The sequence below is a fragment of the Danio rerio genome, chromosome 22 (assembly GCF_052040795.2).
Source record: "Danio rerio strain M-AB ecotype USA chromosome 22, GRCz13ab, whole genome shotgun sequence".
Taxonomy (NCBI): Eukaryota; Metazoa; Chordata; class Actinopteri; order Cypriniformes; family Danionidae; genus Danio; species Danio rerio.
Genome location: NC_141042.1, coordinates 16657501 through 16682275, shown reverse-complemented (window position 1 = coordinate 16682275; position 24775 = coordinate 16657501). Strand labels below are relative to the sequence as shown.

Below are 24775 nucleotides of genomic sequence, written 5' to 3'. Positions count from 1 at the left end.
AGTTGACGGTTCATTCCGTTGTGGCGACCCGATTAATGAAGGAACTAAGTTGAAGGAAAATGAATAAATTAGTTACTATCAGCACTGTGCATAGCAAAAGCATAGATCTGATGCATTTTGTGTATCTAAGATATTGGAGCCTTTTGATATTAAAAAAAAAATGTTAATGAAGCAGTCCACCAAACATACTTTCTCTATATTACTTTTAATCGTAGTTCTGTTTGTCCCCACGTTCTAGTCAACTCCGTTACATACGTTGTAAAAACTGGCGGAAAAATCAGGAAAGCATTGAGGCATCTCATTATACTTAAAAAAGGATACACCACCAGCAGTATTAATTATGTCAACTCTGTTACTGTGATTTTTTTTTTAATTCACTTATTTTAAACAATATGATAGAAATACATAAAATTCTGTTTTTGATATGCCATGTGGTATTTGAGGTTAGCCTCTTGAGCTAAATCACAAAATGGTAAAAAAAAAAAAAAACGTACTGAAAAAAACCCAGCTTAAATCAGCCTAGGCTATTTGGCTGGTTTTAGCTGGTCGACTAGGCTGGTTTTAGAGGGATTTTAGCCATTTCCGGGCTGGTTTCCAGACATTTCCAGCCTGGTCTTAGCGGGTCAGGCTGGGAGTTGATCAGCTTAAACCAGCTTGACCAGCCTTGCCAGGCTGCGAACCCAGCCAATGCCAGCTATGTCCAGCTTATACCAAGCTGGGCAAGCTGATTTTAGCTGGATTTAACTGGTCCTTCTCCAGCCTGATCTAAGCTAAGACCAGGCTGGAAATGGCTGGAAACCAGCCTGGAAATGGCCAAAACCATTGTAAAACCAGGCTGGTCAACCAGCTAAAACCAGCCAACCAGCCTAGGCTGGTTTAAGCTAGATTTTCTCAGCAGGGAAATGTTTATTAGTTACAGAAACAAATGTTATTAATCATATACAAGCATTTTGCATTATTTTTATTGAATAAGGGATATAGTTTACTGTAAATAATACATTTGTTGTGGCCTATATCACTTCAGTTTGAGCAAAATCAATGGAAAATGTACCCGCAAATCTGGAATGGGTGTCACAAGATAATAGCTTGTTTTTAGTATCCGCTGCCTCGCTCCCCATCAGTTACAGTGTGTTTTCATTCTCTGTTTGCTTAGTTGAGGCGAATGAACCATTCCGGTGACATTTAGCACAAAAAAACCCTCGGGAGGATGAGAAAGATCGATAGTTTATCCAGCTTGCGAAAGCGTCAGTATTTTAAAAGCGTACTTATGAGCAGTTTGTTCAAGTCTGTGACACATTCTAACCCTTGGGCCCCTAAAAGCTCCTGCTTATGTAACACTCCATGAAAAAAAAAAGAGCAGCAACAATGATTTGTGCAGAGCGCTGTCTTTTTTAATCGCTTAAAGACACTGGTATTTCCTCCCTCGGGGTTGCAGTTTGGACACGCAAAGCATCTCTAGAGCGCGGCCGCTCCAAACGCCTCCACTCCGGCTTGTTTGTTTGATTGCCGTTTAAAGAAAAACACAATATTTATGAAGGCAAACCCTCCTGGTTCAGCAGATGGTGTTTGACCCAACGTTCTTGCAGCGCATCCTTCACTGATATGACAGATCAGCAGCTTTTTTACAATGTCCCCATTTGCTTTTTCTTTTTCCAAGAGACCCATTGTGTTTTGTATCGTTTCCGAAGCACATTTGACTTTTGTTGATTCGTATTGTAGATGCAGAGAAGCGCTAAAAATGCCCACAGCTGGCCGACAGAAGCGTGTCTGTGTGTGTTAACGGACAGATGATCTCTTTCCAAGAAGCCAATAACACGAGGAATGTTTCATTTGGCCGGCAAGTTTATCGGTGTGGGTCAGATGAGTTTTCTTTTCATCACTAACAGACCGCTCCATGCTGACTCCCCAAAATGTTCCTTTTGAACTTCGAACAGGAGTGCTATGACTCAAAAAAATTTCCCTTGTGCTGTGCCTTTGTAAGGGATTATCCATTTTGATGAAACAACATTTATGAGATGGTTTCCTGCATAAGTGATTTCGATAAACGAATAATGTGAGTGCATGTATTCGGGGATCCAATATGGATTTTTTTTGTCCGATATCAATAACCGAAAACTCTTAAGATTTGGAGGCTGATAACCAATATATCAGTCGATAAAAATAAATAAATAATCTATATTTTTTAAATGTAATATTTTTACACAGTCATCAACGTTTGAACTGATCTTGTGAACTCAATAGCCTACTCAAAGCAAAATAAGCAATAATTGAAAAAATTTCAAGGTGGTGCACTGGGCAAGTCTGAACAATTTCCCCGCACGCATGGGCAAAGCAGGCTGTTCTGTAAAATTACTTAATCTATCGCCTTAAAGATAACATCCTAATTTTGATATGGGACCAGTAAAGATAACATTAAAATGTTAAATGCATCCCTAGTTATTTTGTGTGATTTTGCAGGCGATGATGGCGATAATGTTAAAATGATTGCAAAATAAAATGAATAAAACACTGTATTAATCATGCCAGGCCACTAGATGGCAATTTCAGTTTCTAAAGAAATACTACATGCCTGCGCACATAGATTGTGCATCTCAAATAATATGGCTTCGTCTGAAATCTTATACTTCCATACTATATAGTGCGCTAAAAACAGTATGCCAGCCGAGTAGTATGTGCGAATTCATAGAATTCGAAAAACGGTACGTGAGAAGTATCCGGATCACCTACTACTTATGGCGAGATTCTGAAGTGCTACACTATCCCAATTCTAACAGTCAAATAGTAAATTGAAATTCAAATACCTACTGAATAGTAGACAATTTCGGACACAGCCACAGTATTGGCCTTTAGATTAAAAACCACAGACAGAAATCATAGAAACCACATAGAGCTAAGGAATCTAAGTGGTTGCGATTGCGGTCGGCCATGTTTGAGGACAAAAACAGGAGCGCACAATGTAAACCAATGAAAATCACAACAGAAAAAAACTACCTCATAATGAAAAACAACTCATAAACACTCTAATACTAAACACTAAAATAGACTGATGTATAGACGTTAATAAAGTCTCTTTGTGTGTCTGAGAAGCTGAAAATATTTCCATAACATTCTGTCTCCAGCCGTGAAGTGTAACTCGATTAGCTGACGGAGCGAATCAAATAAATGATTAAGTTTAACTGTAGCTGGCAGGGTATCAACAAGCTAATGCAAGAAAACATTTCCAAGTACGATTTTCTTCTTTATTTGTAGTGCGAGTGCTTACAGTTTATTGCTGATCTGTGTATATATGATACAAGAAATCAATAGAGATCAATGGGAATTAAGCCCTTGTCCTAAACACCCAAAATGCATTGCACTGTAATGACAAATTCTCACTCTCTATTAAAGTGTATTTCCAAGTCGAGTACAAAAAGTGCTCAAAACTGGCCACTTCAAAGGGTACTGAATGAAGAATTTGGACGCTTATGATTTTATGGACACTTCTGACCCCCATGATCCTTTGCGCAAGCATGATGTTTGGTGTCAAACAGCAAGTTTCATTTTAAAGGGCTCACCCCATGCCCTAATTCCTTTGAAGCTGTCACTCGGGAGGGTAAACTCTTCAATAGGAATTTCCGAGAACCCTAGTTCATATAGTGTTTTGGTTGTCAAGTATAAATGCATGAATATTGACAGAACACGCCTTAGCATGAGTTTACTATGAATTCTATACTATGATAATTGTATTGGTTCTAAAACTTGCATTTTGAAGATTGTTTTAAAGCCATTGTTATCTAAATGAATGACCAAAATGCAAAAATCGATTTCAGTGTTAGTCGATAACGATGTTTATCTTCTACTCTTAATTGATCTTCAGAATCGCAAAGATTCCAATTCAGTCACTGGATTTCACATGGGAAAATTCACCAAACATTGATCAATTTGACTGAACCAAATATCTGGAATGATTCCACTGGTGATATAATCACCATATTAGGTCTCGGTCCTCAAATTCACAGCTAGATTAAACCCATCACCAGTTTTTCCTGGACTGTATGACGGTCCGACATTCAAATAAAATTCTATTGTTGCGCGTAAAATGACGCTCATCTTCTCTATTTCCAACAAGATTTCAGTATCAGCTGCGGCGCTACAAAATCCATTTGCACATTTTTTTTTTCACACCTGTTGGACAAAATGGCGGATAGTGACAGGGGCTCAGAATATTAGCTTTATGATTGTTGGATCATCTGTCTATCAAATTGAAGACAAAAGGTTGATTAGCATAATTATACGGTTCCAACTAGCAAAAAGCATTTACATCCTCAAACTCATTATTTCAATGAGTAAATCTGTACAACCTAATCACCACAGATTACTTTAGCTCCATTGTCACCATGGCATAAACACAGCATTACTAAATATCACACTAAACACCATCTGACCAATACGTATCAAGGACTGAACCCTGTAAGTGATATATTTTCCCCCAATTTTTTTTTTGGCTTTTTAAAAAATTCATAGCCTCAAATATAAAGTGTTTTCACTTATGTAACTGCCCCCCCCCCCCCCCCCCCAAACCTCACTCCCATCCGGGTCACGGCACCAAAATACCCCCGCCAATCCTACACCACCCAAGCAACCTTCCTCATGAGAGTCGGTTAATCTACCAAGTAGGCTAAAACTTCACTATCTGACATTTTGGCGGTTCTTCTCCTTTGAGTAAATGTTCATGCGTGAGTCTCGTGTGTCCAATGCGGCATCTTCTATAAACAATTTAATCAGGTCTTGACTTAAAAAAAAACTTGTTTTACTACCTATTTCTGGCTGAATTTCAAAAAGTGTATTATTTTCCCATTCTGTTTGCCATTTGTTGAGAATGTAGCCTTTTATTAGTGGCTTTAGATCCAAAGGTGGAATTTTACACTCCTTTCGGTTTCCTGCTAGGGCTGTATTGGCGGCTTTGTCGGCTTGTTCATTTCCAAATAGTCCAGTATGTCCTGGGTTCCAGCAGAAGACTATATTATAAAACTTTTTCTGTAGTTCGTTTACTTTGATAAAAATGTCAATAAAAATGGGATGCTCCAGTTTAAAAGAATTCCTAAAAACAATCTATACTATACTATACTGTACTATAATATAATATAATAGTTGGCGGTTCATTCCGCAGTGGCGAACCCTGATAAATGAAGGACTAAGCTAAAGGAAAATAAATGAATATAAAATAACAGTTATTCTAGCTTTCTCTCAGTAATACAAACCCCACTATAGTCCATGTAATGTGATAGTAATGCACACATCAGTCTAACCTATATAGATAAGCACTCACATATTCACAAGAGTAGTCTATTTTTAATTTGAAACGACCTTGAATATCATATGCCCTCATTCCAGTCAAGCTCCTGCAGGTTTTCCACCTTAACACAATGCAAACTCAAATGTAACCGCCATTCAGGATCTGAGAGGAGATGATAATACATTCATATCACAACATACATACCACAAAGCTCCTGTTATTCCACAGGAAGCAGAAGTTTGAGTTTTCTCTATCAGCATGCAGTCCGGAATACAGATTGACCCCCAAATTAGGCTGAGTGACCTTCCTACAGTGTTCATCTTGACGATCGTGACTATTAAGATATATTTGGAATGAAGCCGGAGTTGCAAACCTCAGCAAAAGCTTTGCCAGAAACTGAACTTTAGTTGTTGCTACTGTCCTGCCACAGCATGACCTTCAAGAGGTCAGGGAAATAGCTTTAAAGACTCTTAAAGCACTATTTTGAGGTTGTATTTTCATTTTAAAAGAAACATTTTGAATAATGTGTTGAGATTAATCATTATTAGGGATTTTTCTGGTGTCATATTTTAGATTTGCGACATTGTTTGTGCTAAATGCTAATATTAATACCTCAAATCATAAACTTGTTGCTAACATTTCTAATCAGTTGTTGGGCTGGATGGTATGTTAAGTTTGTGTGATGCACCAATGTATTCATTGTAAAATAAAACTGTATTAAGCAGTGTTTCTCAACCACGTTCCTGAAGGACCACCAGTACTGCATGTTTTGGATGTCTCCTTTGTCTGTCACACTCATTACAGGTCTTTCAGTCCCTAATGAGCTGATGATCTGAATTTGGTGTGTTTGGTTAAGGAGACATGGAGAATGTGCAGAGCTGGTGGTCCTCCTGGAACATGGTTGAGAAACACTGGTATAAAGCAATGCATGCTAGAAAGGTAGGCAAAAATGTCTATGTACAGTTGAAACCAGAAGTTTACATACACTCTAAAAAAAAGGAACATAAAATTTTTTTTTAAATGTCTGATGGTAAATCATACCAAACGTTTTCTATTTTAGGTCCGTTAGGATTACCTAAATCATTTACATTTGCTAAATGGCAGAATAATTAAAGATTTTTTTTGATTAATGATTTTTTAATCAAATTTAATAAAAATTCGATAATCAAATCGAATTTTTTGATTTTGATTAATTTCTAGACAGTCAAAAGTTTAACTACATTTCCTTGGTATTTTTTCAGCTTTGCTTTTAAACTGTATAACTTTGGTCAACTGTTTTAGGTATCCTTCCACAAGCTTCTCACAATAGTTTAAAGGAATTTTGGCCCATTCCTCCTGACAGAATTGATGTAACTGAGTCAGATTTGTAGGCTGTCTTGCTCACACAAGCTTTTTCAACTCTGCCCTTTTCTATAGGATTGAGGTCAGGGCTTTGTGATGGCCACTCCAAAACATTCACTCTGTTGTCCTTAAAGCACATTTCAACTAATTTGGCAGTATGCTTAGGGTCATGGTCCGTTTGGAAGACCCATTTGTGGCCAAGTTTTAATTTCCTGGCTAATGTCTTGAGATGTTGTGATGTATGCTGTGTGTGACTTGTGATGTATGCTGTGAAGTGGACCAGTCCCTCCTGCAGCAAAACAGCCCCACAATATGATCCTGCTGCACCCATACCTCAGAGTTGGGATGGTGTTCCTAAGCTTGTAAGCTTTCCCTTTTGTTCTCCAAATGTAACACTGGTCATTATGGCCAAACGGTTCAATCTTAGTTCCATCAGACCACAGGACATGTCTCCAATATTTTTTTTTTTCCCAGTGTAATTTAGCAAATTGTAATCCGGCTTTTTTGTTGATTCTGGCTTGTTGATTTCCCCATGTTGTCAGAAAAGGAAGCAGTGTGTTTAAGGATTTCCTTAAATACTATTCTACAGTTGTGCCTCCAATTAACTCAAATGTTGTCAAACAGCCAATCAGAAACTTGACATCATCATCTAAGCTTTTTCAGAGGCATAATAATTTTATAAACTTGACGTTCAAGAAAAGTTATAACAATTTCTCAAAATAAATCTCTCATTATTCTGCTATTAAGCATAACAGAAACACATTTGATAATCCCAATTTACCTAAAAGAGAAAAGGTTTAGTCACGTTAACATCTGACTTTTTTAAATGGTTATGTGTGTATGTAAACTTCTGGTTTCAGCTGTATGTGCAGTACTTGTGTAATCATTTTGTGATGATTAGATCAGATGCATGTTGTTCCAACTAATAAAGAATTTGTTAGTACTATGTTTGAAAAAACTCCTTAAATGATGTTTGAACAAACAGCAAACGTCATTTGTTTACTGTGTTTTTAAGAATAAATGTAAAGCGTCTCACGAAACAGACGATTTACCAGTGAATGCTATTTTTCGATTTTTCCAAGTGAGCTTTTCTGGGAAATGAAACATTTGAGAATCCAAAAACACTGAAAAAATTCCCCTTTCGTACATTTTTTCTATCTCCCTTTGGGCATTCAGATCATTAAATCTTCATGGTCATAGTTATCAGTCATGGTGTGAACTGCCCTTTAGCACTGTCTACAATGCCAAAACACGAGGACTGACTTTGTAGTCAGACCAAGTTTCACCAAAACCAAGCGAATCCGAGTATCATGATCTCATCTTACAAACGCTTGTTTCCATAAGGGAATGAATGCAAGCTAAGAATATAAACACAAATAAAGTAGGCCAGATGTGCGTCAGAGGAATTCTGTATGTGGTGAATGTATAGAAGATGTTGGAGTTTGGACTGGAGAGCTTGTATAGATGCAGGATGTGAAATCGAATGTGAGAGGCCTCTATCTGGCTGCATGAACTGTAAATTAAACAAGAGGAAGGTAAGAATGTTTACTCTGGCTGCTTTGCATGTCCGATAAAGAGAGTGAAAGAGAGAGTCAGTGGGGTATTAGGCTTAGTGGGAGATGCTTTTCAATAACATTCCTATCTTAAGAGACAATTCAAGTCAAGGCTGTTTTAATAGTCTTTAATTCGTTGGCACAGTTAAGATAGATTGCTGACAAGCGGCTCCTTTATGGAACTTTGTTTAGGTTTTTCTTCATTCAAGTGGAATATTTTTGGCAGTTGTAAACCATAATGTGAGTACAACTGATTAAAATGTTGCGAACAAAACGAAAACGATTTTTGAGTTGTTGTTTTTTTTTTTGCGACAGCTCAATTGTTTTATGTTCAATCTACTTGTTCAATACACCAAATGTGGAAACCCAACACAAAGCGATTTTGTGGAAACCAGCATGTTTACAATGTAAAGAATAACTAATTTCCTCATAAAACCTTTGTGTTTCCCCAAGAAATGTTGCATTTATTCACATCAAAATATAAAATTGCCACTTGTTCAAACATTTCTTGTTTAAACACAGTTCTTATTTCATGTTCAGTCCATTTACATTTGTAAAAAAAAAACTTAATTGTGTTGGGTCAAAAAAAATTTTAACTTAATCACTTATATAGGGTCAACATGGAGGAAACGTGTCAGTGTAGCCAACTATTTAGTGGGAGTGTAGTTCCAGCCTGATCTCACGAGGAAACGTAAGTATTTTACATTTGATCAGTTTAGTTTCTACTTCAAGTTCGAGTTTAGTCTTACAAAAATTTACAATCCGCTTGTTAAGTGGTGACGTGTTTGTGATGTAGTTAATACTGTTTCCGGGTCCAAGCCGCCACTCATTTGAGTGGAGAAATCATTCGTTTATGATCACGTTTTATTCCTATCACACATTAAAGTTAATTTTATATAGAAGCATAGTGTACACAACAATCTCTGGGCTTGCTGCATAACAAATACCAAAAATGTAACAATTTATAAAAAAATAATCACTTTCTGGCCATTGGCTATTAGGCATGGACATATATACTGCGATCATGATTTTCGAAAGCATTAAATCGCTTTGTAAACGTTTATTATAAACATTTCATGAGTCTCCCCATTCAGTTGAATAGAGCACTTGGACCCGGAAGCCGCTTCGCATGACGTCACACTTAACAAGCGGATATTTAAAAGGAGGCACTAAACCCAACCGTCACTGAGGGATAAGCAAATCGGACTAAATTGTATGAATGAGATTGTATGAATTCATACGAATTAGAATCAAAACGATACGAATTACTGTAAGATCGCATTGGTAGTTCCCAGAATGCTTTGGCTAGCATTGAATTAATATAATGTTGACAATAAAAGTAACCTTGTGTTAAGACTTAGTTGAGACTTAGGCTTAAATTAACACTTGTTAGAGTTTAAGTTTGATTATTTAGTTTTTAGTTTTGTGTGCTAGTAATTAATCTATACAATTAACTGCAGTATTTACCAGAAATGTGTAAGACATTGTTTTGTGAGAGCACAAAAGTTTAGCATAACTTAACCTGCTGAAATTCCCACCTCTGACTGTATGTGGAATGCAAAATTAATGCCACTGGGTGGAGCCTATACTCTGTGTAGTCAGAGTCTGTGTAAAACTGTGACGTCACATGCCACTTCACGTACAAATGAGTCATTTTTTAGCAGCCTGATTAAATAAATGCTACTTGACTGGCCTGCCAGCAGTCCCGACCTGTCTCCAATATAGAATGTGTGGAGCCTTTTAAAGCACAAAATGTGACAAAGAAGACCCTGTAGTGTTGCCCACCTTAAGACTTGTTTGCAGAAGGAATGGGACAAAATGCACCTGAAACACTTCATCACTTTATGTCTTCAGTGCCTAAAAGTGTTGTTAAAAGAAATGGCAACATTACAAAGTGGTAAATGCTTTACTGTTCCAACTTTTTTAAATGTGTAGCAAGAACCGAAATGGGAATACATATTTATTTAAAATGTATATAAAATCATGAGGAACACATGAAATAATGTGCTATTGTATTGCCTGCAATGAAATACAAGTCAAATTAAATTTAGAAATCCCTTCTTTCTTTTTTATTTGCGTTTACCATACTGTGCCAACTTTTCTTATTTAGGGTTGTAACTTTTCAAGAGATCAAGGAAAATTTGACAGATCATCCCTTTAATTTAAATGATCACCGTGGGCGCTAATAAATGTCAGTTTCATTCTTAATGTGGGAAAACAGCTTGAGGATTTCATACTCCACATGCAACTTTCTCACAAAACCAAAACTTGTCGAATTCAAAACCGGAAAAAAGACACCCACCACGTCTCGCAGGAATAATGTTGCACAAGATTTCTCATAAGAACCACTGGTTAACTAGGATGTTCTCAATGCAGTGTGTGTGTGTGTGTGTGTGTGTGTGTGTGTGTGCGTGCGTGCGTGCGTGCGTGCGTGTGAGAAGCTCTTCTAAAAGGTTATTATTAGAAACGCGCTACAAGTTTGCTGATACTCCTGGCCTAACAAAAGCCCGCTTTCCTCATGCATATTAATGAGATTAATGAATGAGACGTGCGGTGTCTTTGAGAACACCATTTCTCACTCTCTCATGCCCTTTAAGACGCTCAAGCGTGTCAAAGCACGACTCAGCATAAGGATCCGATTGTTCGAATCAATTTCAATATGCAAAACGTTGATCGAAACGACAGATGGAGTCTGCGGAGCCGTGTAGAATTATTACTGAGCAAGTTAATAACTCTGAATCGCGTATGATAGGCGTTAAATAATAGGTGTGTGATTTCACATTTGTGTAAATCAGGGGAAGCACATTGTGAGCGTCTGCTGATCGGCAACAGGCTGTGCTTGAGTTCCCATTCCCGTCTGCTGAAGCTGTTACCATGAGAACACCCTTTTTTCTCTCTTGGATCGAGGGAGCACTGAAGTGTTGTTTTGAGGTATTTAAAATGCAGGTCTTGCACAGTTTAGCATTTTGTTTCTGTTCATCTCTGGGCGTTAAAACTTGTGCTTTACTAAGCTTTTACTTCCTTGAAGTCCTTTATTCTTTACACTGCAGGTGAATAGGGCAAATTGAAATGAAGGCTTTTCGAAGTGATCACTTCCTCAGTTGATTGATGACATTATTAAGCTACTTGCAATTTTTTATTATTATTTATTTTAATATTCATATTTATTAATATTTTAATATTATTAAAAGTTTTCTAAAATGCTACTTTTAATATGTGAATCAGAATCGGTTTTATTGCCAAGTGTGCTTACACACAAAATAGGCCTACATTTGTTTTGGGTACAGAAGCTTTCATAAAGTGACAAGTGACAACATGAAAATGGGATATTATATAGTTTTTTTTTACATTGGAATCAGTGTTTTTTTACAGAAGTGGTTTTAAAAAGGTGACACAGTGGCTCAGTGGTTAGCACTGTCACCTCACAGCAAAAAGGTCGCTGGTTTGAGTCCTGACTGGGTCAATTGGCATTTCTGTGTGGAGTTGGCATGTTCTCCTCATGTTGGCATGGATCTCCTTCGGGTGCTCTGGATAAATTTTCTGTATGGGTGTTTGGTACTGGTTTGTGACTGGAAGGGCATCCGCTGCGTAAAACATATGCTGGAATAGTTAGTGGTTCATTCCACTGTGGCGACTTCTGAAATAAGTCGAAGGAAAATAAATTATTGAAAGAATTATAAAAAAAAAAATACTTGATCTTTTTTTCCTTTTTTTTTTAGATAGTAGGTTTCCTACAAACATCCAGGGGAAACATCTCAATCTTTTAAATGAAATGTACAACACATTGTGGAGTATAGTGCTGTGTCTAATCAAACAAAGTATGATGAGAATTATGAAAAATGATAAAGTGCTATAAAAGTAGGCTAGTCTAACACTCAAAACACTTTAAAATAAATAGAATTTAGAGAGAGCCTTCAATTTATGTCTCTGTCTCATTTTCATTACAACAAAATGATACTATAGGCTAAATCTTGCTTTATTTGAGAAGGTTTTCTGTAACAACGCATACATATTTTACATTTTTTATCTATCATAATTTATTTTTCTTACAGAAAGGTCTTTCATATGTTTGTGGCTATGGTTTGTGAACAGCTCTTTGTTTAGTTTTCTGTAAAATCATGTGGCAATCTCTATTACTCTAATGATAAAAGAGTGACATCTGGTGGTCTGATGCTGCAAAATATATAATATTAACTGAACGCTTCAACTGAACAGTCATACATACTGTATATAATAATGGTAATTTTCTTATAATAATGATCAATTTAACATGTATGTAATGAATAATTGTTAGTCTATAATATAAAAAATAAACATTATTTATTTAGTATATTTAAAATGATTATACAAAAATATGAAATACAAATATTTTGGGGTACACAAAAACAGATTATTTATAAACTTCTTCAAACTAATGTTACAAATATTACAAAGATTGCTTGCTATTCAATAAATTTGTTAACATTAATAAATAACTGAAATTATAATAATAATAATAATAATAATAATAATAATAATAATAATAATAATAATAGTAACTTGAATCATGATTATTTGAATTATGGTTGGTGACACAGTGGCTCAGTGGTTAGCACTGTTGTCTCACAGCAAGAAGATTGTTGCTTTGAGTCCCGGCTGGGTCAGTTGGCACTTCTGTGTGGAGTTTGCATTTTCTCCCCATGTTCGCGTAGGTTTCCTCCAAGTGCTCCGGATTCCCCCAACAGTCCAAAAACATGCGCTATAGGCCTATAATTGAATAAACTAAGTTGTCTGTAGTGTATGTGTGTAAATGAGTGTGTATGGATGTTTCTCAGTGCTGGGTTGCAGCTGGAAGGGCATCCGCTGCGTAAAACATATACTGGATGAGTTGGTGGTTCATTCTGCTGTGGCGACCCTAGATTAATATAGGGACTAAGCCAAAGTAAAATGAATGAATTATGATTTGAAATTCTTACATTTATAACTTTTCCCCCTGAGTAAACTATAAAATATTGCATGGACAATCAATCATTTTTAAATACTGAACTTACTCAACTTTACAACTGTACATATAAAATGAATAAATGAATGAATGAATGAAACATATACTCAGTTTAAAATTAAATAATAATAAAATGAATATTTCTTACATGAATAGGTTAAGGAATGCAATATCTATTATTTATTAATAAATTATCAAATATATGGATTAAATAATTTTTAACATGGCTGAAAAAATGAATAAATGAACCTGGAATGAACGAACGAATGAACGAACGAACGAATGAATGAATGCTTTGAGAAAATAAAAAAAGTCAATATTTTTAGAATGGATGAGCTAATTAATGTATTACCTATTTTCAATTAATCGATAACTCAAGATGTAAACAAACAAACAAACAAAACAAAAAAACAAATACCCAAATGAATGAATAGCTAAATAAATGAATTAATTAATTAATGAATAAATGGAGTAAAATAAAGATTGTTAGTATTTTTAACATACAAACAAATTTATACATTAATAAATTAATAATGAATGAATAACAGAATGAAAGAATGGATAAGATAATTTTAAGTATTTTTAACAACAAATAAATAAATACACAAATTAATCAATGAAACTGAATGATTGAATGAATGAATGGAGTGAAATAAAATTGTTAGTATCTTTTAAAACAAATAAATAGGCTACACAAATTAATTTATGAATGAGTCAAATAAAAAATGTTTGTATGTTTAACATACAAAACAAAACAATTACACAAATGAATGAATATCTGAATAGCTGAATGAATGAAGGAATGAATTAGTGAAATAAAAATGCTAGTATTGTTAACAAACAAATGAATGCACATGTGAATGAATGAATGAATGAATGAATGAATGAATGAATGAACGAATGAATGAATGAATGACAAATTTTACAACACACACACTCTTACAGACTAGGGTCAGTGTCATGACGCACGCGACGTCGACGCCAGGACTCGTCGCTCTCTTGCGTCCAGACGCTCGTGAAGCCGCAGTGCTGCTCAACGGCTACCGGAGAGACGCTTGACTGAAAAATGCTCCCGTTATCAATCAAAGATGACGAGTACAAGCCTGCCAAATTCAACCTGGTCGTCAAGCTATCGGGCTGGTTCAGGTAACGACAACTATCTGCCAAATAATCCTCCGACTTCCCTTCACAGCTGTCGGTTTGCGTGGCTAATGCTGTTAGCATGCTAATAAACTCGCGAGACTTTATTTCGGATTAAAAATCGGATTAAAAACATTATTAATATGATTGAAATATAAATGTAATAAATGTAATACATAAATGTTTCATCTACACCGAAAACAACGCTTATTTTTGGCTAACCAGCTGTTAGCCGGAAGAACTAAAAATTTCACATAAGCTATAATAATTTTATTTTAACTAGTCACAACAGATTTTAATTCATTCCACGATTAATTTTGACTAATAATAGCTTATTTGGAGCACATGTCATATTTCTGAAGCGTTATATTTGAATACATTACAGCAATGTGTTTGTTAGTTGTGTTTCCAGACCTCGTCTGTCTGGTCAGGCCACTTTTTAAATGAAGTCACTTTCGCTTTTTTGTTTTTGTTTGCTTCAACAGATCAATTCTTGCCGATAAAACGTCTCGGAATCTGTTTTTCTTCTTGTGTTTGAACCTGTCCTTCGCCTTCGTGGAGCTGCTGTACGGCATATGGAGTAACAGGTAACAGCACCAGGGGCCAAACACTAGAAATGCCACGTCGAGCTAAATGTGGGATGCGCTTTTGTTTTGAGCTTGCTCTATTTCTTCTGTTTGGGTGTTTTGATTGGGTTTGTGATTATAGTTTGTCATCATGAGTGTCCATGAGGTGAGGTTGATGATTTATAAATTGCTTGACGTGTCACAAAAGTTGTTGTGGAGGCTGTGTGGACAAAACATCCTGCCTCTGATGATGATGATTATGATGCTCTTGTTTAGATTGACAGTAATTGAAAGTGTTTACTTATATAAATATTTGCTGACATGGTTCCTGGAATAAGAGGTGAAACTCAGTTGTGTTATTATGAAAATAACAACAACAAAAAGTCACTAATCTGATCAATAATATGTTCTTTTATTACATACATTTTAACACACTTTCTGTTATTTTATTTTTTATAATATTGTGCAAAAATGCCACTCAGTGAGTCAGTTATTAATAACTTGATTAATAATCAGAAATTATTTCTTAATATTAGCACTGTATTAATATTTTAGTAACAATCGCCCATAGCAATAATGTTAGTTTTAAAAACGATCCTTGTTAACTAATACATGGATAATATACAGTTGTTAGTCTATGATAAAGATACAATCCACAATCACACTGAAGATGGCATTGTGCCGAAACGTCTGTGTTTTGTATCACCTAGGAATGTAAAATAAAAACTATACAAAGTAATTGCAATTCTGCTGCAAAATAATCTACCTACGGGTACTAATGAAGTCAACTCTACTCATTATTTAATGTGTGAAACATGGCCTTCTGAATAATGTTACTGACAAGATTATCACACCAAAGAAAGTTTAAAAACTGTGAGCGCGCAGTGCAAACTTCATTACTGAAAAATACAATCCACCAAATAAGTAATTTTTTATAATTCTGCAAATGTTTTATTGTTATTATTATTGCTGCTTTTTTGTTGTTGCTTATTATAATACAAATATTACTGGTAATGTTCTGCAATTTATAACATCATGCGAATGACACTGCATTAGTTGTGCTGTAAAGCTATAATAATAATATTAATAATAATAAAATTAAGTATAATTATTAAAATCTATAAATGTTACTGTCACCATAACAACAGTTTTAGTTCATGTAATTGACATTTTCAGTTATGCATAATTAATAATAATCATAATATTAATAATATGACATTTTAAGATAATCACTGTCATTATTTGTTCATATTTTAGTAACAATAAAAGTAGTAGTATTGTTAATTTTGATAACTATTCTTAAATATTTAATACATGGATAATATGCAGTTGACAGTCTATGCTAAAGATGCAGTCTATCGTTTAATGTCTTTTTATTATTATTGTTGCTGCTTTTTTGTTGCTTATTTTTATAATAAATATTTCTGGTAATGTTCTTTTTTATAACATCATGCGAATGACACTGCATTAGTTGTGCAGTAAAGCTATAATATTGATAATATTATATAAATATTATTAAAATCTATAAATGTACCTATTACCATAACAATAACAGTTTTAACTCATTTAATTTACATTTTCAGCTATGCTTGATTAATAATAATATTTCATTTGTAATATAATTACTGTCATTATTTATTAACATGTTAGAAACAATAAGTAGTAATGCTAATTTTAATAACTATTCTTGTTGTTATTTTTTAATTATTTAAAACACATATGCAATTGAAAATCTTGCTAATGACAAGCCAGAAAATTATTATTTTTATTTTAATCCCATTTTTTATAATTACAATTATTAACTCAAAAATGATGTTCTTATTATTATTATTATTTTTGCTGCTGTATTTTTTTTGTGTTGCTGTAATTAAAATTTTACTGATAATAATATGCAGTTGATGATATTATGACATACATAAGTATGCCATGTGTGTCAAGGTTCATACACAAATATGTCAAATGTCTACTTTAGTTGAAAACAGTAAAGCTAGCGTTACTGTTATAATTAATAATATTATTATTATTGGTCAATCAAAAATGTTAATACAATAATACTTACAGTAGTACTACAATTAATTTACATTTTTATTATTTATTCTAATTAAAATGTCAATATTGATGAATTGATAACTATATGCAAATAAAACAATCCAACTAATGAGAGCGCATGGAGTAATGCTGGATTTACTTTATTTGTTGTTGTTGTTATTATAAGAGCTTAACATAGAATCTGTCATTAGATAATAGTAACCAAATGACAGACTGCAGAGCTTGGATTATTATTATCATTAATAATAATAATAACAACAACAACTATTATTTTTATCATTATTATTTTGGTTTAGTTTTAAATAAAAAAAAGAACTCTCTATATAAATCTCTATAATCTCTGTATATAATTTAGTTTAATTTAGTTTTTCATCTTACAACCAATAGTACCTGGAAATCTCTGTGTGAATGTGTGTAGAGTTTTTGTACTGTTTAACTTTTCATCTTAGTCTCCGAATGAAAGACTCAATCACGTCTAAGAATAGCCTCTACACAATGCCTCTCTGACCTCAATACGTGGGTGTTTTCCTCAGGTTTCGTGCTAATTTGACACTTCCCATTGTGTGTGTGTGTTTTGATTCTCAGTTTAGGTCTTATATCAGACTCCTTTCACATGTTCTTCGACTGCACTGCTCTCCTGGCAGGCCTCGCAGCATCAGTCATCTCACGGTGGAGGTCTAATGACTCCTTCTCCTACGGGTGAGAAACAATATTTAAGATGGTGCGAGATGGGATTGGTTCCCTGGTTAGTCCAGTTATCCAATCACATGATCTGTTGAGGCAAAATCACACGACTTGCACATGATGCGCCTAAAGGGATTTTTATTCCATAAGGGTTTTGGTCTTAGTTTATGTACATTTTTAGGTTTTATTTGCATCTTTTTTTTTTTTTATTCAGCGTTTTTTTATGCTTAATCCTAAATTGTCCATTTCAAAGAGACAGTTTACTCAAAATTCACTTGATCTAAACGCAAAAGGAGATATTTTGAGGAATGCTGAAAACCTGTAACCATTGACGTTTATTGTATTTGTTTTTCCTACTATGCAAGTAAATGGTTACTGGTTTTCAGTATTCTTCAGAATATCTCCTTTAGTGTTTAACAGAAGAAAAAGATACTTCTTAAAGCTTTGGATGCACTGAGTATGAATACATATATGTATTCACAAGAATATGTAGTGAGTAACTTTTTATTTTTAGGTGAACAATCCCATTAAATATGTGGAAGGAAGCTAGTGATGCAAGTTTTCTAAATTGATGTCTTCAATTCTGCTAACAGGAAACTGCTAGTTGCGTCACTTAGTTATGCAAATTTGTTTGGTCATCTTCTAGGTACGTCAGAGCAGAAGTACTCGCAGGCTTTGTGAACGGCCTTTTCCTCATCTTTACCGCCTTCTTTATCTTTTCAGAAGGAGTCGAGGTGTGTATGATCATAAGATTGATTTATCAAGTGACATTAATCTACTAATGTGTATTTTAATGGATGGTGGTACTGTGTTTGTTCACCAGAGGGCGCTGGAACCCCCTGATGTGCATCACGATCGTCTGCTGCCCGTGTCTATAGCAGGACTGCTGGTCAATCTTGTAGGAATATTTGTTTTCCAACATGGAGGACATGGACATTCACATGGCGGTGATGGTGAGGGTCTCATACTGAACCAGTAAACTCTAATGTTTGGAATTAAAGGGATAGTTCACTCAAAAAAGAAAATTACCTCATTATTTACTGTTTATTATATGGTTTTAAACCTTGATGAGTTTCTTTCCTCTGTTGAACACAAATGCAGATGCTGGCACCCTTCAACTTTTATCCTAAGAAAATACTATGGAAGGCAATGAGTGCCTGCAATCAGCATTCTTTAGCATATCTTCTTTTGGGGTCAACAGAAGAAAGACACTTTTATGGGTTTTAAGATGAATAAATTAAGGCAGAATTTTTGGGTGAACTATCAATTTAAAGAGTTAAGCGTTCAACATTTATTGATTTTTATTTTTGCAGTTATGTAATACTTTTGTGCTTTTTCCATTAAGTAGTATTGTGCAAATGATACAGACCAACAATGATCTTAGTGTTATTATATTATATTATATTATATTATATTATATTATATTATATTATATTATATTATATTATATTATATTATATTATATTATTAATAATAATTCAATTATTTTTATGGTAATTTTATTTACTACTAATATTTTTGGATTATAATTGATTTAAAACTGATAGTATTCAATTAATATTATACAAATGAAAACAAAGTACATTTTATTCTTTTGTTGTTGTTATTATTATTATTATTATTATTATTATCATAATTATTATTGTAAACATCATTATCAGTAGTAGTTTGTCAGTAGTAAATGTTAATGAATTTGTATTATTGTATATCACAGATGTATATTATTATACATTATTATTATATACATTTAAAGTGTAGTGTAATTATATAGTAAATTAATAAATTATACATATCCAAATGCATATCTTCAAAAATTGTATTATAATTATGTCAATATATTTTCAGTAGTTACACGTATAATCAAACTAGTAAATAATAATGTTTAAAAAAATTACACATACTTATGTATTCTTGTTTTTTATTGTTACTGATTTTTAAATATTCTTAATCATAAATTATCTTAATTATATTTACTGAACATGTAATGTTAAAATTATATATTATACACACACACACACACACACACACACACACATACATACATACATACATACATATATATACATACTCACTCACCGGCCACTTTATTAGGTACACCTCTCCAACTGCTCGTTACTAACACAAATTTCTAATCAGCCAATCTCATGGCGGCAAATTGGTGCATTTAGGCATTTAGACTTGGTCATGATGATCTGCTGCAGTTCAAAACCGAGCATCAGAATGGGGATTTAAGTGACTTTGAATGTGGTATGGCTGTTGGTGCCTGACGGGCTGGTCTGAGTATTTCAGAAACTGCTGATCTTCTAGGATTTTCACTCACAACTTTTTCTAGAGTTTACATAGAATATTCAGAATAAAAGAAACTATTTAGTGAGCAGCAGTTATGTGGGGGCAAATGTCTTATTGATGCCAGAGGTCAGAGGAGAATGGCCAGACTGGTTCAAGCTAATAGAAAGGCAACAGTCACTCAAATAACCACTCGTCACAACCGAGGCATGCAGAAGAGCATCTCTGAATGCACAACACGTCCAACCTTGAGGCGGATGGGCTACAGCAGCAGAAGATCACACCAGTTGCCACTCCTGTCAGCTAATAACAGGAAACTGAGGCTACAATTTGGATAGGTTCACCCAAATTGGACAATAAAAGATTGGAAAGTGTTGCCTGGTCAGATAAGTTTTGATTTCTGCTGCAACATTCGTATGGTAGGGTTAGACTTTGGCATCAACAACATTAAAGCATGCATCCATCCTGCCTTGCATCGATGGTTCAGGCTAGGGGTGGTGATGTAATTGTGTGGGGGATATTTTCTTGGCCCACTCTGGGCCCATAAACACCAATTGAGAATCGAGTCAACGCCAAAGCCAACCTGAGTACTGTTCCTGACAGGCCCGGATTAAGGCCGTACTCACACTAGGTACAGTTGCCTCGAACCGGGCCAAAGCACGCATGTCCCCCCTCTCGTCTCCCCTGACGCTCCCCGCGCTCACACCATATCGGGCCTCGGCACGCTTACGTCATCGCTGCTGCTCTGTTCAGTGAGAAGCGCTCTCTATGGCAAGCCTTTTTAGCATTTAAATCTTTGTTCTGACTCCATAAATATATTTAGAGATATCTCTAATTATATTTTTACTAGTCATAATTATAATTCCACTACTCAGAATGACAATTAGAGATATCTGCAATTACAATTGTACTAGTACGAAATCAGATTGTAGATATTTGCAAATATATTATGACTAGTCATATTCCTCCATTGACTTCCATTGAAAAATATTTGCAGATATCTCTAAATGAGTTTTGATTAGTCACAATTGTAATTAGAGATATCTCTAACTGAGTTTTTGCTAGTCAAAATACATTTGGAGATATCTTTAATTTGTTACATTTAGAGATATTTACAAATATATTTGAAGATAACTCTAATTAATTTACTAATAGTCGAATTACAGTTGTAGATATCTTGAATTGGATTTTTGCATGGTCAAGATTCTTTTGGAGACATCTCTAATTACAATCGTGACTAGTCAAAACTTATTTAGTGATATCTGCAAATATTTTTCAATGGAAGTCAATGGAGGAATATGGCTAGTCAGTCATAATATATTTGCAGAAATCTCCAATCTGACTAGTCGAATTATAATTATGACTAGTCAAAATATAATTAGAGATATCTCTAAATATATTTACGGATAGTCAGAACAAGGTTTAAATGCTAAAACGGCTTGCCATACGCCCTCACCCAGTAGCACAGTGGAGATTTCTTTTGTTATATCGTGTCAGTCGTTTGTTATGCAGTGACATGCAGTCAAATATTTCGCCAAACAGTCCTTAGGGATGCGGTGACACGCAGTCAGATATTTCACAGGACAGATCCGCCACTTTTGGCGCTCATAAACAATCATAAAGCCCTCGTTCTGCAGGAATGAGGAGGTCTGCTGAAGGCGCGCAGCTGACTTGCAGTGAGGGGTTTGCGTCTTTAATAAACTACGGCAGTTTGCGATCACTGAACAGTAAGAATGATTAATAAATCCATATGAAACAAACCCTTAAAAAGTCACGTATCGCTTTCAGTTTCGGGCTTTGGCGCGTTTTGCACTCACACACGAGCGTACCGCACCAAAGCCCAAGTGATCCGCGCTCAGGCACACCTCTTCCAACCGGGCCAGGGCCGGCCAAGTGAACCGTGCTTGAGCCCGATTCAACGCACTCACACTTCTCAAACGATCCGGGAAACGGTCCTGGGCACGGTACAGATGGCATAGTGTGAGTAGGCCCTAAGAACTTAGGGGCCCCTGGGCACATTGTCTTGTAAGGCCCCCTACCTGGCCGCACCCCTATAGTTGAATTTAAAAAATAAGAATAATATAATAATTTTTAAATAAAATTAATCTATAATTTGTTGCCCACATATTTAAATCACACACACTATACCTCTTCTCTCCCGTCTCTCTCCTCTTCTGGGCCTTTCTCTCTCTCTCTCTCCCTCTCTCTCTCTCCTTTTCTGTCTGTCTCTCACACGATGAATCCAGTCCGCGCTGCTCTGCCGTTAGCCTCCTCCGCCTGGTTAATGCTAGCTTCTCATCATTTAAAGTTACTATAAAAACGTCTCCTTCTGTACCCTCATTCTCCTGATCACGGGTCTGTTTAAAGATGGTGTGTATGGAAAATGCTTCAATAAAGATGCCTCCCCTCCTCTTTCTCTCGCGTTTGCTAAATCCACTTGTCCACTCATTTTTTATCTATGACAGATATAACGTTACACTAAAGTCCGCTCAGTTTAGTGCAGGTTATTACAAAACTGACGTTTCCGCATTTGACCAATGACAGTATTCTGTTTAGTTAAAGAAAAAAAGGCAATTTAAATATAATATTAATATGTGTTCGATTTTTTTTTTTGCTCAGAGGAAATACAGTTGTCTGAGCAATATAGTTTTTGCAGAGAGGGAGGCACCTATAATAAGGCTAAACATTATTAAATACCCACGAGACACTTGTGACTTTATATCGCATTTGCATTATTTAAAAAAAAAATGTTTCTTTCCTGTTAAAAATAAATATATTTCCAATCTGATATGTAATGGGGAGGAAAAAAAAGTAGCACGAGTTCAGCTGATGTTGGATTCGATCCGAGTTCATGATCAATCGCGTCAAAAGATGATGCTGTGCGCCTTACAAGGTGCGCCACTGAGGATGTATTGTTATACAGCTCTTTACTTATATTGTCTCTATCAATCAGGCATCGATGGGTGTAAACCCTGAATAGCTTATTCCAATTAGATGCGCTATTTGCAATTAGCCTAAAAAGACACTCTGAAATTGTCTTTTTTTCTCCCCCCTCGCAGGGGCCCCTAGTGCGCACGAGCCCCTGGGCCTGTGCCCATAAGGCCCATTGGTTAATCCGGCCCTGGTTCCTGACCATGTGCATCCCATTATGACCACAGTTTACCCAACTTCTGATGGCTACTTCTAGCAGGATAACGCGCCATGTCATAAAGAGCGAATCATTTCAGATTAGTTTCTTGAACATGACAATGAGTTCACTGTACTCAAATGGCCTCCACAGTCAACAGATCTCAATAAAATAGAGCACCTTTAGGATGTAGTGGAACAGGAGAAGCAACTGTGTGATACTATCATTTCAATATGGACCAAAATCTCAGAAGAATTTTCCAGTACCTTATTAAATCCATGCCCACGAAGGATTAAGGCAGTTATGAAGGCAAAAGTGGGCCCAACCTGGTACTAGTCAGGTGTACCTAATAAAGTGGCCAGTGAGTGTATAATAATAAAATCAGTGTTGGGTGAGTGTTTGTGTATATATATATATATATATATATATATATATATATATATATATATATATTATTTTTATTTATTTATTTTTTTAAATACATCTAAATACAAAAGATTACTTTTTAATTTAAACTTTATTAGCAAACAGGTCTCACAAAACTGCAAGCATAATAGTTACTCAGTTTGATTTGATTGTTTAAACTTATACGAAGTAATCACTAATTTATCAAATACATCCTCTTTGTTTTTCAGACCACGGCCACAGTCATTCTCTGTTTAACGGTAGTGCAGCACACGGCCACAGTCATGGAGGACACGGCCACAGTCATGGTGGACACGGCCACAGTCATGAGTCCAAACACGGACACGATCACGGCCACTCGCACGGAGGACACGGCCATTCACATGACGATCAGCACTGCCACGGTACGAGCTCGAACCACCACATCGATCCTGTGACTCAGGCCTGTTCTAATGGCTCTGATGTGCTATTTGTCATCCTCACGCTGAGAGTCGAAATTGCACAACCTGTTTTGATGCATCGTGATGGTGTCTGGTATAGCAGTGATTCATTTCTAATCTGTCTGTGTCCTCAGATGACCACACACTCACACCCGGAAAAGGCTCCAGCAAGCAGATTTTACAAGGTAAGGGTGTTTTTGTGTGTCTGTTGACCTGCAGATGGCGCTAGAGATCTCTTGTTACAGAGTTCGACATGCTAATCAGCAGATATGAAAATATTTACCTCCACATCTATCAGATCTAGACAGCGTTTTCCTCTTTTATAGGTGGGCAGTATTTGAGTTCTTGATGGATAAACTCTTGTAGTGGTAACTTCTCATTAAGAATTACTGCAAATCTTTTGTTTAAAAAATATTTTGTTGAAATATGCAAGTGAGACATTAAATGAAATATACACTAATTTGCATATGATTCTAGGACTAAAATATATTGTATGGTATAAAATCTGGTTCAAAATATATTTAGATTTTTATTTATTATAAATATAATTTATTAGAAATAAATGTAACACATTATATATAAAAAAATATGGAAAAGTAATATTAATATATTATTAATCCAATGTATTATATATGATAAAAATAGACTTGTATTTATGTTTATTGATATTTAGATTTATTTTACTTTGCACATATTTGACTCAAAGATTTTTAGTAAGTGGAAGATTTCTAACTTTTTTGTTTGAATATGTATATGAGTCATTGAATTAAACATGCACTAATTTGCATATAATTCTAGGAAAAAATATCTTGTGTGGTTTATAACATATAAATAAATCTAATGCATTTTAAATCTTATAATATTATAAATAAAATATTTATTAATTATTAACAGTATTGTAAATTGAAAAATATTCTTTTATTGAGAT

At 35.0% G+C, this 24775-nt stretch overlaps 1 protein-coding gene across 5 annotated transcripts in view; it reads left to right on the top strand.

The window, feature by feature from the left end:
• Positions 1-7984: 7984 nt before the first annotated feature.
• The window catches only part of slc30a7 (solute carrier family 30 member 7), a 40517-nt gene continuing 23726 nt past the window's right edge, over positions 7985-24775 (top strand). The window contains 8 exon segments of one of the 5 annotated variants that reach the window (NM_001444070.1): positions 7985-8151; positions 14101-14296; positions 14776-14877; positions 17491-17604; positions 18236-18323; positions 18413-18542; positions 23638-23811; positions 23982-24032. In NM_001444070.1, coding sequence (NP_001430999.1) covers positions 14217-14296; positions 14776-14877; positions 17491-17604; positions 18236-18323; positions 18413-18542; positions 23638-23811; positions 23982-24032 — 739 coding nt within the window. In that variant the 5' untranslated portion in view covers positions 7985-8151; positions 14101-14216. 5 annotated transcript variants of the gene reach the window in all.